The sequence below is a fragment of the Globicephala melas genome, chromosome 1 (assembly GCF_963455315.2).
Source record: "Globicephala melas chromosome 1, mGloMel1.2, whole genome shotgun sequence".
NCBI lineage: Eukaryota > Metazoa > Chordata > Mammalia > Artiodactyla > Delphinidae > Globicephala > Globicephala melas.
Window position 1 is genome coordinate 159126225 of NC_083314.1, and position 15955 is coordinate 159142179.

The following is a 15955-nucleotide window of genomic DNA, read 5'->3' on the forward strand; positions in this document are numbered from 1 at the left end:
TTCTGAAACCCAGTTAACTCATCTATAAAATCAGGAAAATAATAATACCATGAGGTATCATGGGGTCGCTGTAAAGGTTAAATAAGGCAACACAGATGAAGTGCTTAGCACAGAGCCTGGCATATAGGAAGTGCTTAACAAATATGATGATGATGATGGGCATTCAAAAGTAAACGCAGGACCTTCCCTGGTGGCGCAGTGGTTGAGAGTCTGCCTGCTAATGCAGGGGACACGGGTTCGAGCCCTGGTCTGGGAGGATCCCGCGTGCCGCGGAGCAACTAGGCCCGTGAGCCACAACTACTGAGCCTGCGCGTCTGGAGCCTGTGCTCCGCAATGAAAGGCCGCGATAGTGAGAGCCCCGCGCACCACGATGAAGAGTGGCCCCCGCTTGCCACAACTAGAGAGAGCCCTCTCACAGAAACGAAGACCCAACACAGCAAAAATAAATAAATTAATAAACTCCTACCCCCCCCCAAAAAAAAGTAAAAGCAGATTAGGATGAGGATCAGATCCCCCATCTTTGTTGTCAGCCATCCCATCTGCAGGGTGAGGGGACCATGTGGATGGTAGAGTCCAGCACTGTCCTTTGTGAGGTCAGAGACCTCAGGTCCTGCATCTTCCAGAGCTGACCAGGCCCACACTGAGCCAGGTAGTGACTAGACTCAGAATTCATGAACAGAACCCAGTAGGGAGAGCCATCTGGGATGGTTCTTCCCCACCCCCATGCACAATCTTGAGGATACAGTAGGGACAAAGACATATATTGGTGGGAATAGTGAGATACCCTCTATAGCTAGAGCTCAAGAATAGTAGAGGGGGAACATGCCACGGAGCAACTAAGCCCATGAGCTACAACTACTGAGCCTGCGTGCCACAACTACTGAAGCCCACGTGCCTAGAGCCTGTGCTCCACAAGAGAAGCCACTGCAATGAGAAGCCCGTGCACTGCAACGAAGAGTAGCCCCCACTCGCCACAACTAGACAAAGCCCACGCACAGCAACAAAGACCCAACACAGCCAAAACTAACTAACTCACTAAATAAATAAATAGAAAAAAAAATAGTAGAGGGGGAAGTGGGAGCTGAAGATGAAGAGATAGGCCAGGGATGGCCTATGTAGGAGGATTTGAATGCCAGTTGGCATCATGATCTACACTATATAGATATTAGGGAGCTGTTGAAGGTTCTTCAGAAGGAGAAGAGTGAGCAGTGCTTTAGAACTGGAAATCCTCCATCATGTCTAATGATCTAGGATTGACTTTGAGGAGCCCCCTGCAAAGAGACAGCATATGGTATTAGCCTACTCGGTGGTTCTCAACAGAGGCAATCTTGCTCCCCAGGGGATATTTGGCAATGTTTAGAGGCTTCTGTGGTAGTCACAACTAGGGATGTTACTGGCATCTAGTACTTAGACACCAGGAATGTTGTTTAACATCTTGCAACGCACAAGACCACCTCCTGAACAAAGAATCATCCAGCCCAAAATGTCAATGCTGCCAAGATTGAGGAGCCCTTCCCTAGACTGAGGGTGGAGACACCTGCACCTACCTCCTCGCAAAATGCTGGTGGTGGGGACATCTGGGAGTTAGACAACTTGATGGGCAGTTCTCCTGGCCAGCCCCAGGAGGCTTCCTGCACAGCGAGTCCTGGGAAGGTGACTGAGGGGAGCCAGGAGAGCACCGATGTCCTGTGATTGATGCAGTCGGAGTAGGCATATGGACTGGGCTCCTCTTCGTTTGCCCGCTAATTGACCAGGATCCTTGGTGGATCCCAGGCCCCGGCAACTGATGGGGTTTAGAGTGGGTGTCTGTGAGTTTGGGGCTGAGTGAAAGTGCTCCATGTAGCCCTCCACGTATTAGACATCGCAGAGAAGGAGCAAGCAGGGCACTTGCAACATCACAGGGGTCTGAGAATGTCTTGCCCTCTTCAGTGAGGGGCTGGGAACTCTGTGACCTCCCTTGTTCCTCCCCTACGGCCCAGGGCAGTCCTCTCCCCACTCCACGGAAACAGGCTTGAATGAGCTGTTAGTTTCACCATGAGGCTGGGCTGGGGCTAGGAGACAGGACACTGGATGGAAATCAGATACACGTTCTCTTCCTGATCCCCCTAGGGGGAGAGCAGGAGCACGAGCATTTACAACCTCCTAGGTTTGGTGGGGCAGGATCCAAGATGAACCTGATGGAGAGGTGAAGGAAATCACTGGGAGATTTGACCAAAGCCCTGGAGGCTGTCTCCACTCCCACACAAGTAGGAAGTAGGAGGGGCCTCATGGTGGGGGCGGCTTGAGAGAACAGATATCAGATTCTGACTCCCACCCTACACCCAAGGCGCTGCAGCAAGAAGGGGTCTCTAACACAGACCACTCTGCTGGGAAGCTGTATCCTTCAGGGCCCACCCTCTGGGGTTGGGGGTGGGGAATGTCCTCAAGGACAAAGTTGACACCAGCTGCAAAAAGGCCTCCCTCCCTTCAGCTCTTGCAGAGGGGAAGTAACAGAGAGGGATTGGAGGGGGAGGAGCTCAGATCCAGGACTAAAGAGGTTCAATCTTTTGGGTTCTTGAGAAGGGGCGGCTAGAGTCCCTGCTAGGGATGGGAAGCTGTCCCTGCTGCATTCTTTTCCTGGGAGAAGGAGATGAGGGTGGGGAGGGGGTGCCTGGTGTTCTTAAATGTCCTGGCCCCAGGGGTGACGGAGAGGGATCGGGAGCTGGGAATGAGAGCCCTTGAAGAAGTCGCTAAGGAGCCAGGAGGAGACCCTCTAGGTTAGCCTGAGGTGGACTCCACCCCCACCCTCAATTCAGTACTGGTGACTTTCCAAGGAGGAGTCCCAAAGAGAAAGAGGAATTCCAAAAGGAGGAATCACAGGCAGAGAGAGGAAGAATCTCAGAGGTTATAAGATGGGCGGGGAGAGGCTCCGCCTTCAGTCTCTCCAGACCCACCCTGCCTGACAGTAGGCTGGGTGGGGTGGAGCGCTGGCTGTGACTGTGACTCAGGTTTCTGTGGGCAGCCAAGGGCAGCCGGCAGGGAGGAGCCCAGACCAACAGACAGGCCAGCCAACTGCAGCTTTCACCTCAGCTGTCCTTTCTCCTGGGAATGCAGGAGGTTCTTCTCTAGCTTTGCTGGCCTCCAAGGGCTAGCCCACCCCTGCTTCCTCATCCTCACCCCCAGCCGACCCTCGTCTTCCTTCCCAGAACCCTCAGCCAAGGCACTGACACAGGAGGGAGAGTCAAAGGTCACTGCCTCTAGGAAGGCCCCAGAATGTCTGTGCCACAGGGAGAAGAGTATAATAATGATTGATCCTGCATGGGAGGGACAGACTGGGGGAATCTTGGGTGCTGGCTTTCAGACTGAGCAGCCTGCTGCCCAACCCCCCCACTCCCCCAGCCAGGATAGCCAGGATGGCTCACGTCTGGGCAAGCTGGTTGTCATGGTGAAGGCTAGGGGCTAGAATGGAGCTGCCGCAGAGTCAGGCTCTCCTAAGTGAGGAGAGGGTGCTCAGGGACTCCCAGCCAAGCCCCCTCAGCATTGACCAGCCAGGGAGGGATGGCTGGGGCTGCAACCAAAGAGCTATAGCCAGGGACTGACTGTAGGACTTCCCCTTGGTGATGGGTGAGGGTGCGGCCAGCACATTCCCCTGGTATTTGTGGGGCCTGTTTGCTGGGCTAAGTTTTTAGAGAGTGGCTGGAAGAAAGGGAATGCACATTTACTTTGTGCCAAGTGCCTGCATACATATCTCACCAATCTTCACAACAACTGGGAGAGATCCAGCAATTTGCCTAAAATGGCAAAGCTGGGATTGAAATCCAAGACTGACTGCTACAAACACCGGTGATCTTTCTTTTCTGGGAACCAGGCTGTGTACTTGTTCTAGGTGAGGGAGAGGGAGAAAGTGACCTGAACTTTATCAGCCTGGATATTTCATCAGGAGGCCACAGTGGTAGGATGCAGGTGCTGGCTGCGTTTGGGGTTTAGAGGCAGATGACAGTTTGAAGAGAAAGCCACTGATGAAATGCTTGGCACATAGTAGGTGGTCATTGAATATTTTTGTAAAAAAGCAGCCAGATCTGTGTATGAGCCATGGCCAGTTTTCTGGGACATCCTGGGAGGTTCTGGCTCTGAATTAAAGCAACAGCGCAAGAAGCTAGTTTGAAAGAGGGACTTTCCAAGACCATCCCCGGCGAGAGAGGAATTTGCGGACATCACTGAGTGGAGATGGGGGAGTGGAGGGGTTGGGGTGGTGGGGAGGAAAGGGAAGTTTGTGGATGATACAGGATTACAGCAAGCCGCGGACGCCACCCAGCGGCCATAACGCAGCCCATGGGGAAACCAGGCTCCAAGAGTCCGCTGTGCGCGGAGCACTCTGGGAGTTGTAGTCCTGCTACATTAAGGTGCTGCCAGTGGAGCTGTTGGGTGTTGTAGTCCGACGTTTCCTGGGCGGGAATTACCCTCGTTGGCCGGACCACGAGTCCCGTGGTGCCCCGCGGCAGGCCGCGCAGGCGCGGTGAGTCGGTGCCGGTCAATCCCGAATGCCGTGGGGCCGCTAACTGGGTCCAGCGGTGTTAGAAGGGGTCACCGAGTGGGTCTGTGTTGTGGTGGGGTAGGGCGGCCAGCACCATGTCGAGGCAGGCGAACCGTGGCACCGAGAGCAAGAAAATGGTAACCGGAGCGTGTGACTCGGCGGGCGGGGCGGAATGGAGGTGTTCTGGGGAAGGGGCCCGGCGCGGGGCGCGAGTCGCAACTGGGAAAGCTCCTTCTGCTAGCGCTGGGAGGGGGTGGTTCCGCTGGAAGGAAGGAGGAGGCTCCTTGGTGGGTCGAGAGCGGAGAATCGCTCCGGGGTGGTCCCGGGTGTGAGGCAGGTTGGAGGGCCCCTGGAGTAGCTCGGAGACCCCTCCCCCGAGTGCAGTTGGGTGCAAGACCAACAACGACGGCGGCAATAACAGTAACTCCCACTGTTGCTCTCTTACTGTGTGTTAGGTACTGGGCCTGGCATTTTACGTCCGTTATCATTTAATCCGCAAAATAACTCTCAGGTGGATAATGTTATCGCCATTTTAAAGCTCAAAGAGGTTGCATACTGGCCCAGATTTACAGCTAGGAAGAGTTAGGATCTGATGAACCCATGTCTCTCTGACCCCAAAGCTAATGCTTCAGACTACTAGACCATAATGTCTCTCACACTCAGCTACTGGTTTTGCCAGAAAGCAAGTGTAAGGGGTGAGCCAGAGTAGGGAGTAAGTGCTCTTCCTCTGGCGAATGGCGGGCAGGCTCCCTCCTTCTCCTGGGAATAGTGGGACGCCATCTAGTCCTATGAAGTTTGGCTGCAGATGGGGGCTGGGCCTGGAAAGTAACGTGGTTGATGTTTTTATCCAAACTGAGGGGACTTCTTGACAGGTGTTCCTTTTCTTTGGCATATTCTTATTTCCTCCAGAATTGCCCGTTTGTCGTTGTTTTCCAGTTTACAGACTGAGTTATTGAAGGTTGCATGCAGGGCAGACCAGGGACCTTTTGTTGACACTCAGCTCTAGAAGGGATGACTAAACTTCCCTCACACCTTTGCATCTTATACCAGGAACAGCCACCAAAAATGGGCAGCAGGAGACCCTATTACTCCAGAGTAGTACTGTACTTTTTCTCTCAGATCCCTTTTGAGAAGTTGATGAGAGCTGTGGATCTTCTCGCAGAAATAGTAAATAGACAAACATATACAGAGACATTTACTTACATTTGGGGAGGATTTGTGGGCCTGCGAAGATACTCTGTGAATTCCTGTTTTGGAGGAAATACTGAGTTAAAAAGAAAAAGGAGAGAATATTTTGCTAGGCAACAATGTCATGTAGGGGAAAAAGCATGGATATCGGTTGGAATTCTCATTGGTCCTCAATTTCCTTATCTATGAAATGGGGACAATAATACCTCCCTAGGATTAAGTGAGGTAGTGTAAAATGCATGGGGCATGGTAAATGTTTGCTTTCCCCTCCTTTTCCTATGACATGAATGGATATGAGAAGTCTTCCTGTTTAGTTTTCATATCTAGCTCTATTTTGTACCCTTTTTTTAAAACCTGAAACCAATATTGAAACTTTTTTTTTTAAATTTTATTTAATTTTTATTTTTGGCTGCATTGGGTCTTCGTTGCTGTGTACTGGCTCTCTCTGGTTGTGTCGAGCAGGGGCTACTCTTCATTGTGGTGCACGGGCCTCTCATTGCAGTGGCCTCTCTTGCTGTGGAGCACGGGCTCTAAGAGCACGAGCTTCAGTAGTTGTAGCATGCGGGGTCAGTAGTTGTGGCACACGGGCTTAGTTGCTCCGCGGCATGTGGGATCTTCCCGGGCCAGGGCTCGAACCCGTGTCCCCTGCATTGGCAGGTGGATTCTTAACCACTGCGCCACCAGGGAAGCCCCAATATTGAAACTTTAAATACCATTTTAGCAGGAACCTTCAATCTCCACACACACCCCTCCCCCCCCAGCCCTCAGTATTCACTCAGTTTTGGTGAAGTGAGGGAATTAGGGAGGGGCAGCAGTGCATTCAGGCCTCAAAGCTTTTGCTACTGCTGTAGTCTCTGCTTCGAACTTCTTTCCCCAGAGACTAGCTAGCTACTCCTCACCTCATTCAGTTACTCAGATATCTTCTTCTCAAAGAGGGCTTTCCTGACCACCTGACTAGTTCTCTATCCTCTTACTCTACTCTGTTTCTCTTCAAGCACTGTCTATTTCATTTAAAATATTTCATTGTAGATTCTATACTTACTTGTTTATTTTCAGTCTCCCCCATGAGAATGTAAACTCCATGAGGGCAGGGGTTGGTTTGTTCACTGCTCCAGTCCCAGCACCTAGAATGATGCTTGGCACTAGGCAATCTATATTGAATGAATGACGTGAAGGTTTGGTGCATCCTGTCATTCAATTCCTATTGGTACCCACTCGAGGCGTGTCACATGATCCTCTTTGTAGCCACCTGGTTCTGACATGCTCCCCTTTCCTCTCTGCCTTTGGAGTCTCCCCCTCTAGCAGCCCACTTCCCAATCAGCCCAACCTTCTGCTAAGTGCTGCGTTCCCAGGTAAGCCTTCCAAAACTTAAATGGTTAATATGCCCAAGTAATTAGATCTCTGCTTTTTGTCTGTGTAAACAGAAACAGCCCATTTGTCTAGCAAACTTTTCCTGAGTCCCAGCTCTGTGCAAAGCATTGTGGGAAATGCAGAGATGAAGTCCTAGTCCCTAACCTTGAGAAGCACATACTCTATGAGAGAGGTGGAAAAATACACAACACAGAAGTATGGTACTGCCTGGGCTTGAGTCCTGGCTTCCCTGCTTACTTACGTGGCCTTGACCAAGTGTCTTCATTGTTTTGTTTTTTTTGCGGTACGCAGGCCTCTCACTGTTGTGGCCTCTCCCATTGTGGAGCACAGGCTCTGGACGCGCAGGCTCAGTGGCCATGGCTCACGGGCCCAGCTGCTCCGCGGCATGTGGGATCCTCCCGGACCGGGGCACGAACCCGTGTCCCCTGCCTCGGCAGGCGGACTCTCAACCACTGTGCCACCAGTGAAGCCCTCTTCATTGTTTTAAGCATCAGTTTCACCATCTTTATTTATTTATTTTCGGCCACACCAAGCAGCTTGCGGGATCTCAGTTCCCTGACCAGGGATTGAACCTGGGCCATGGCAGTGAAAGCCTGGAATCCCAACTGTTAGGCCACTAGGAAACGCCCACTAAAAAGGTAATAATAGTATAATAAGGTTGTTCTGAGGATGAACTGAGGTATCGCATGTAAAGCTACCAGTGTGATAGAGCACCTGAGAACACAGTTGACACTCAGTAAATGTCAGCTAGCAAGCCTTTTCTCTTTTCTGCCGTGCTTGTCGGATCCTGGTTCTCCAACCAGGGACCGAACCTGTGCCCCCTGCAGTGCAAGCACAGAGTCCTAACCACTGGACCGCCAGGGAATTCGCAGCATCCTTTTTGTTTTAATTGAGGTATAGTTTATCTTCAACACTATGTTAGTTCCATGTGCACAACATAGTGACTCGATATTACTGTACACTGCAAAATGGTCACCATACAAGCGTCCTTATTAGTAAAGATATTAACCTTTGTGTGTTTAGGCCTGCCCTTCTTTTGTGTTGTGGCTCTAATCTCCAGAGCTCAGGTGAGTTACTACTTGAGTAGCAGCATTCAGAATCTCCATGACAGGAGGCTGGAGAGTGACAAAAGAGGGATGGACTGAGTCCTGTTACTGACCTTCCTTCCCCAGCTGCTGGGGAGCAGTCACACTGGATTATTTGTGTTGACAAAAATAGTAAGTATGACTGTTAATAAGTATCTTGGAGCATTAGCTCAAAAGATCAGCCCCTTAAGGAGTTTTGATGTTTTGTTTGGGGCACTGACTGCAAGCTGCCTGAAAACCGTGCGGTAGCTTACCTGAGTGTAGGGCTTGGCTTACCTACTCTGCTTAGGTTGTGCTTGAAGCACTTGGCTTTGCTAGTGTGAAACCACTCTTGTGGTTTCTTGGTCTGCAAAGCATCCTTAAGTCCAGGATCTCATTAGACCCTCCTTCCAACCCTGTGATTGGCATGACATATTTCACTGTTACTGTTTTTGTTGGAGAAGATTGAAGTTTAGCAAAGTGAAGTGACTTAGGTAAAGTCTCACAACTAGTGACAAGTCCATACTCAGAACCAGGTCTTCTGACTATAAACCGAGCATCCTTCTATATGCCTTACTAATTGTTTTAAAGTTCTTTATAGCGATTCAGAATCTCCCTCTTTGAACCTAGTTCAGGGTGCTTTGTGGCACCACACCACAGAGAACCAGTTTAAGGCCAAAAATAACAATATCTACTTTTATTTATTTTTTTGGCGAGCAGTATGTGGGATCGAACCCGTGCCCCCTGCCTTGGAAGCGCGGAGTCTTAACCACTCCAGGGAAGTCAGGGAAGTCCCACAGTATCTATTTCTTGAGTAGGTGCTGTGCAGCAGGTACTCTACACATATTATCTCATTGATAACCCTGAAGGGCAGATAATACTATCGCCATTGTGCAGATGGGAAAAGCTGATGTTCAGGGAGATTAAGCAGTGGCTTAGGATGACATACCTTTTTTTTTTGGACATAATAACTTACAGGACGGTGCTCAACTCTAAGAAGACTGAGTCTCAGTTACTTAACCTATCTCCTGTAAAATGGGGATAAATAATGTTTGTTTTGCTAACCTCTCATGGTTGTTATAAAGCTCAATAAGTATCTGTGAAGACACTCTGAAAGTTTTATAAATGTAAGTGATCATTATTATTAAACATAATTAAAGCAGTCTGAAAGTAGAAGTTTTGCAGAAGAGATTCATGTTTCTGTTGGAAGAATGTGCTTATGTTCAGTGAAGAAATGGGACTGATTGAATTGGTTGACCTTTAAGGTCCCATGGAACCTTAAGTTATAAGGGTCTTCAGACTCTGCAACCACTTGTTAGTTTTCTGACTTCCTCTTCTGTTCTTTCTTGTGTTTACTACTATCTAATCACACTGGTCTCCTAGCTGTTTCTCACTCATGTCAGACATACTCCCACCTCAGGGCCTTACACTTACTGCCTCAAATTTTTTCACCCAGATACCCTTACTACCTTCAGTTCTTTGCACAAATATCATCTTAATGAGGCCTTCTCTGACTACCCTATCTAAAACTGAACCCCCCCACACACATACATACAGGTAAACATAAATCTCCTTTTGTGCTTATTTTCCTCCATAGCACTTTTCACCATCTGGCAAACCATTTATTTTATTTATTCAGTTTATTACCTCTTTCCCTCCTGTTAGGTAGTTCCTGGTACATAGTAAACTTTGAATGAATGATTTTTTCTATACCACAGCTCATTCCTATTTTTAAAGTCTGAAGACCTTTAAGTTGTGTATTTATGTCATGCACTATTCCAAATATGCTTGGTTCATAACTGAAGATGGAGATAAGACTTACAAATTAAGAGAGGGTGTGGAGAACCTGCATCAGGGACCCTATTCCCAGATCCCAGGCATATTGATTCTGTGACCACCGACAGATCTGTTTAGGACCTTGATTTTTCTTATTGGTAACCTGGGGGCTGCTGCTGTATAAAATGCTTGGTAACATCGTGATATGCATGTTACTCGGCATCATGGTGGGCTGAGGCTCTTGGAGTCTCCGTCCAAGGACTCATTAATAATGGAAGAAAAGATCTCCTGATTTAATGCCGTGGTGCCAACTCTGTGGACTGGTTACTGCTGGATTGTCTCCATCCATTCATGCCTAAGCCATTCTAGTGCCAAACCCTTAACTTTACTAAAAATTATTCTCCTCCTTCATAGCTTCCCTTTAATTGCCATATTTGGTATATGGTCTCTTGGAGACATCCTGATCTGTTTTAGTTGAATTCAAAGAGCTTACTTATTCTGAAACTGATTCTCTTTGACTTCCTGGTACAGTACCTTTTATTTGTTTGTTTTTTAGGGAAGGTTATTAATATTGCAGTTGTGGGGAACAGTGGACAGAATGAACTTTGGCTTAGAAACTCCTGGTTTTCATCCCCCCAAGTTACTTTTGTCAATAGTTAGCTGTCTCTTGGGGACTTCCCTGGTGGTCTGAATCCGCCTTCCCAGTGGTTAAGAATCCGCCTTCCAATGCAGGGGACGTGGGTTCAATCCCTGGTTGGGGAACTACGATCCTACATGCTGTGGGACAGCTAAGCCCACATGCTGCAACTACTGAGCCTGAGCGCCACAAGTAGAGAGAAGCCTGTCTGCCGCAATGAAACATCCCACGTGACGCAGCCAAAAATAAATAAATAAATATTTAAAAAATAAAAATAATAATTATCTGTCCTTGGTCAAATTACTGAACCATTCTGAGGCTCAGTTTCCTCATCTCTAAAATAAGATTAGTTTCTGCTCTTTCTGCTTTACAGAGTTATTGTGGGGTGAAAAATGAGATAATGAAAAATAGAATGTATGTAAGCAAAAGGCATTCACATTATTATTCTTTTTTAAAAAATTTTATTTATTTTTGGCTGCGTTGGGTCTTCATTGCTGCACGCGGGCTTTCTCTAGTTGTGGCGAGCGGGGGCTACTCTTCATTGTGGCGCGTGGGCTTCTCATTGCAGTGGCTTCTCTTGTTGTGGAGCACAGGCTCTAGGTGCACAGGCTTCAGTAGTTGTGGCACGTGGGTTCAGTAGTTGTGGCTTGTGGGCTCTAGAGCACAGGCTCAGTAGTTACGGTGTATGGGCTTAGTTGCTCCGCGGCATGTGGGATCTTCCCCAGACCAGGCTCAAACCTGTGACCCCTGCATTGGCAAGCGGATTCTTAACCACTGTGCCACCAGGGAAGTCCCTTACATTATTATTCTTGCAGTGACCTCCTCACCAGGCCATGGGGATGAGGTGAGGAGCATTGGGCCGTGGGAGCCTGAGCCTTAATGTTAGTTGTACTTTCTTCCCCCGAAGACTTGCAGACGGAGAGGTGCTCTGCTCCAAGTCTGACAAGCCTCCATTCAGAAAGGACTGGTTGGGGCTTCCCTGGTGGCGCAGTGGTTGAGAGTCCGCCTGCCGATGCAGGGGACACGGGTTCGTGCCCCGGTCCGGGAAGATCCCACACGCCACGGAGCGGCTGGGCCCGTGAGCCATGGCCACTGAGCCTGCGCTTCCGGAGCCTGTGCTCCACAACGGGAGAGGCCACAACAGTGAGAGGCCCGCGTACCAGTACCACAAAAAAAAAAAAAAAGAAAGAAAGGACTGGTTGGGTAGCCATCTTGATTTTTCAGCCATGTTTCTGTATGAGTACATTGATCCAAATGTGCTGCTAACACGTTTCTCACTTTAACTCCGATAATACCTTTCCCCCAACCTGCTGCTTTTATTCTGTAGTCTTGGTATTTGCTGTTCCTTTCACCTTCCACATCTCTCTGTTTTTTGGTAAGTAGGTGACAGGATTCTTTATCTGGGAGTTTCTGTGCTTTCAACTGTGGTTGTAATAGAAACCAGTCCAGGTCAGTATTGTGTTCCAGGTACACAAAAGATTGTGTTCCTTTCAGAGTTATCCCTTTCCTGCAAACACTTTAGCTATGTGTCAAGAGAAACATTATTTTTTCCCATGTTGGTGACTTAGAGGGTTATCATTAGTGCAGTGGACTTCATCTGGTGCTTCCTTCCTTCCCCCTGGGACCTCTGCTGCTCCTGGATGGGGCCTTGGGAGTGCAGTTAGGCTTGGCAGCTGTGGTGGGACCCTGGGTCAGCAGAAGTCCACCTTGGTGTGTTGGAAGGGTGACTGCTCAGTGCGTGAGGTGCCTTTCACAGCCTGTTTTTTAGTGGGTCTAGTTTCAGCCCTGACACGTTGACCCTAGGGAGCTAAATTCTTTGGCTACTCCACAGGGGGTGATGGTCTTTCCCACCAGACACAAGTAACCTTCCTTTGAATTCTGACAGTTGCATTGAGGCCCATCCAGACTCTCACCAAACTTGCTTTTCTGTGTGGCTTGGTCCTGACTGCCTTTTGAATCTCTTTTAGAGCTCTGAGCTCTTCACCCTGACCTATGGGGCTCTAGTCACCCAGCTGTGCAAGGACTATGAAAATGATGAAGATGTGAATAAACAGCTGGACAAAATGTGAGTGAGCTCCTCTGTGGGAGAGTCAGTAACGGGACTCCTGAGTGCACCGAATCTACGTGGTCCCTTAGGGCCCAGAACAGGGTTCACTCTCGTTACCAACACTTTGGGTACAGTTTCCACTGCTTATTTATTGGGGTGTTTTGGGATTGTCCTAGTTTTCCCTTTACCACCAACAGCCTTATGTTCAGACATAAGACATTCAGACCGCATAATATAGTCTGTTCTCTCATTTCTTTCCCAGGGGCTATAACATTGGAGTCCGACTGATTGAAGATTTCTTGGCACGGTCAAATGTCGGGAGGTGCCATGACTTCCGGGAAACTGCAGATGTCATTGCCAAGGTCATTATCCTGGGCCACCTGGCCGTACCGAAGGATTGTCATTGGAAGGCACTGCTTACCACTCGCTCCCTTAGAAAGGCCCTTATTATTCCAGAAGAATAGCTAGGCAGCTGTTTGGACCAAAGAAGCCTTCCTGGTGGTTTAGGAATAACACAGATTATGAGAAAGGGAAGAATGGTTGGGATCATCCTTGTGGATTAAAGACCCACTAAAATCAAAGCCAGATCTTTTCAACTGTGCAGATATAGCAGAGTAGCATGGGGGTTAAGAATATAGACAGACCTGGCCGTGAGGCATGTGGGATCTTAGCTCCCCGACCAGGGATCAAACCTGTACCCCCTTCGTTGGAAGGTGAAGTCTTAACCACTGGACTGCCGGGGAAGTATGGTCCACATCCAAAAAAAAAAAAAAAATCTTAGGGGAAAAAAAATAAAGAATACAGACAAACCTGGCTTCAAATTCTGGCTCCAATACTTAGTAGTTCTTAGGTAAGTTATTTTTAACTTCTTTAATTACCAGTTACCTCGTCTTTAAAATGAAGAAAATAAGAGCTACGTCATAGGGCTTCTGTAAGGAGTAAATGAAAAAATGAACATGAGCGTTCAGGTAAAATGAATGCCCTTACTGCAGCATGTATATAGAAAGTGTTTGCTATTAATAATATTAGTGTTACATATTATAGGGTTAATAATAAATGATACAACACCTATAGCTTTGTGGTGTTAGAAGAAGGGTTCAGATAGCAGAGAGAGAGGACAGGAAAGTGTGTTGGGACCGCTCTGTGGTTAGATGCTGGTTCAGGGCAGCCACCCCTGTCAGAAGATCAGTGCTCCTTTCCACTAAGAAGTGCAGGTAATCAGCAAGTTGTCACCTAATTGTATGATGCCTTGAAGGAGAAGGGTGTGGAATTGTGCACAGTTGCTTTTCCTTTTTGCCTTGAATACCTGAAGCTTCAGTGTCTTGCAGAAGCCACAATTTTTTTCCTGAACCATTTAGTTCCCCTTGCTGGTCCCATCACATCACCTTCCCTGTCGTACAGCCCCTACTACTCTTCCTCATAGTGCCATTGTGTGTTTTTTGACAGGTGGCGTTCAAGATGTACTTGGGCATCACTCCAAGCATCACCAATTGGAGCCCAGCTGGTGACGAATTCTCCCTCATTTTGGAAAATAATCCTTTGGTGGACTTTGTGGAACTTCCTGATAACCACTCGTCCCTTATTTATTCCAATCTCTTGTGTGGGGTGTTGCGAGGAGCCTTGGAGATGGTGAGTGCAGCTCTTTACCTTCTGAGACACCTGAAATGTAGTAAGGTCTTAATAAATGTTTGAACGAATGAATGGGAGAGTGAAAAGAAGGGCTTTTAGCTCACCCCAGTGCTTCGCTGCCTGAGGTGGTGATGCTGCCAAGTGTAGGATCCAAGTTGGAAATCTCCACATGGTGTTGATGCTCCCTGCTAGGCTGGGAGGTGGTGCGCTCAGCCCTCAGAGCCCAGGAACATCTGTTCCCAGATTGGCTTATTTGGTGACAGTTTGATTTGCGAGTGTTCTTTGCTAAGTCTCCCTTATTGGGTGGGGACCACTGCCTTCTGCACAGGAACTGGCAATCTTGTCCATGTGGAAACCAGCCTCCTTGTTTAGGCTACTGTGGATGAGTCAGTTATAGCCCCATCCCTGGTGGTTTCCCAGAGGCTGTGGCTAGGCAGCCGCCCCTTCATTTTTGCACTGTCCCTCAGGTCCAGATGGCTGTGGAGGCCAAATTTGTCCAGGACACCCTGAAAGGAGACGGTGTGACAGAAATCCGGATGAGGTTCATCAGGCGGATTGAGGACAACCTCCCAGCTGGAGAGGAATGACCGTCCCCAGGACTTCAGCGTAGCTGGCAGGAGCCTTGTTGGAGTCAGGAAGCCTCAGTGCTCCCTCTGCCCTCTAGAATTAACTCAGTGACTGTTTAACACGGATGTTATATATTCTTCTAACTTTGTTTCCCTTCTCCATGTTAATAAAGAACAGACTGTGATGTAGTCCATTTACCCTACAAGTGTGCACATTCAGGAGGGAAATTCTTTGCTCCCTTTCCCTTCAGAGGGGCTGGATGTAGTCATCCTTGGTTGGACTGGAAAGAGCTCAAACCAGTTTACATTCCTGTTTGAATTTTCCAAAGTAGAACCACTTTGACCCCATTAAGAGGCAAGCCTAGCACATTTGTCCCTGGGTCTTCAGAAAGTCATTGGTGAATGGCCGTAGGGAATCCAGGATTCACTGGGACAGGGGAGGAGAAGCTGGGAGGGGTGGGTCGGATTTGCTAGCTGTAGTGTGACACACTGTAGTGCTTGCCAGGAAAGGGGAACCAGTCATGCCAGAAACGTTGACTTCTGGGAGGCCACCCAGGCCTCTCTTTCCTTCCTGCTGTTTGGAGGCAAGATCTCCTCTTTTTACAGAGGGTCCATCTCTTTTTCTTACAAGTTCTTCAATAAAGACACATTCTTGAGTGAAATCCCAATCATGTCATGTTTTTTCTCTGCTCAGCCCTGGGAATTTTGTTACAGTGGGGTGAGGAGACCTGCTAAAAGTTCCTGTGCCCTACCTTGACTTCATCTGGTCTAGGAATGGCTTCTTCCCATGGACCAGAGAGTCTGGGAAACCTGGGAGCAAATGAGGCCCCTTCAGAGTCATTTTTGAGTCTACTGTCTGTAGCAAAATCTAGAAGCAGACCATTATCTCAGACGTGCCTAAAATGGACTATCCTGGGCCCTTGGCCACCAAGTTGGAGGATTTGGCTAGAAAGACCATGTAAACCTTGGTATTGGGGTGCCATTTATTGAGTGCTTACCATGTGTCATCACTGTACCGAGCACTTTGTACGTATCATCTAATTCACAATAATTCCATTTTTAGGAGGAGGGCCCAAGTTGCCCAAGGTCATACAGCTAGTAAGTGGAAAACCTAGGGTTCAAAGCCCCAGCCAGACTCCAAAGCCCGTGTTCTTAACCGCGATG

At 48.5% G+C, this 15955-nt stretch overlaps 1 protein-coding gene across 1 annotated transcript; it reads left to right on the forward strand.

The window, feature by feature from the left end:
- Positions 1–4478: 4478 nt before the first annotated feature.
- On the forward strand, positions 4479–14980 carry TRAPPC3 (trafficking protein particle complex subunit 3). The gene is made up of 5 exons (XM_030869343.2): positions 4479–4650; positions 12517–12614; positions 12859–12958; positions 14043–14225; positions 14693–14980. Exons 1-5 carry the CDS (start codon positions 4609–4611, stop codon positions 14810–14812), a joined length of 543 nt encoding a protein of 180 aa, XP_030725203.1. The 5' UTR covers positions 4479–4608; the 3' UTR covers positions 14813–14980.
- The last annotated feature ends 975 nt before the right edge of the window (positions 14981–15955 follow it).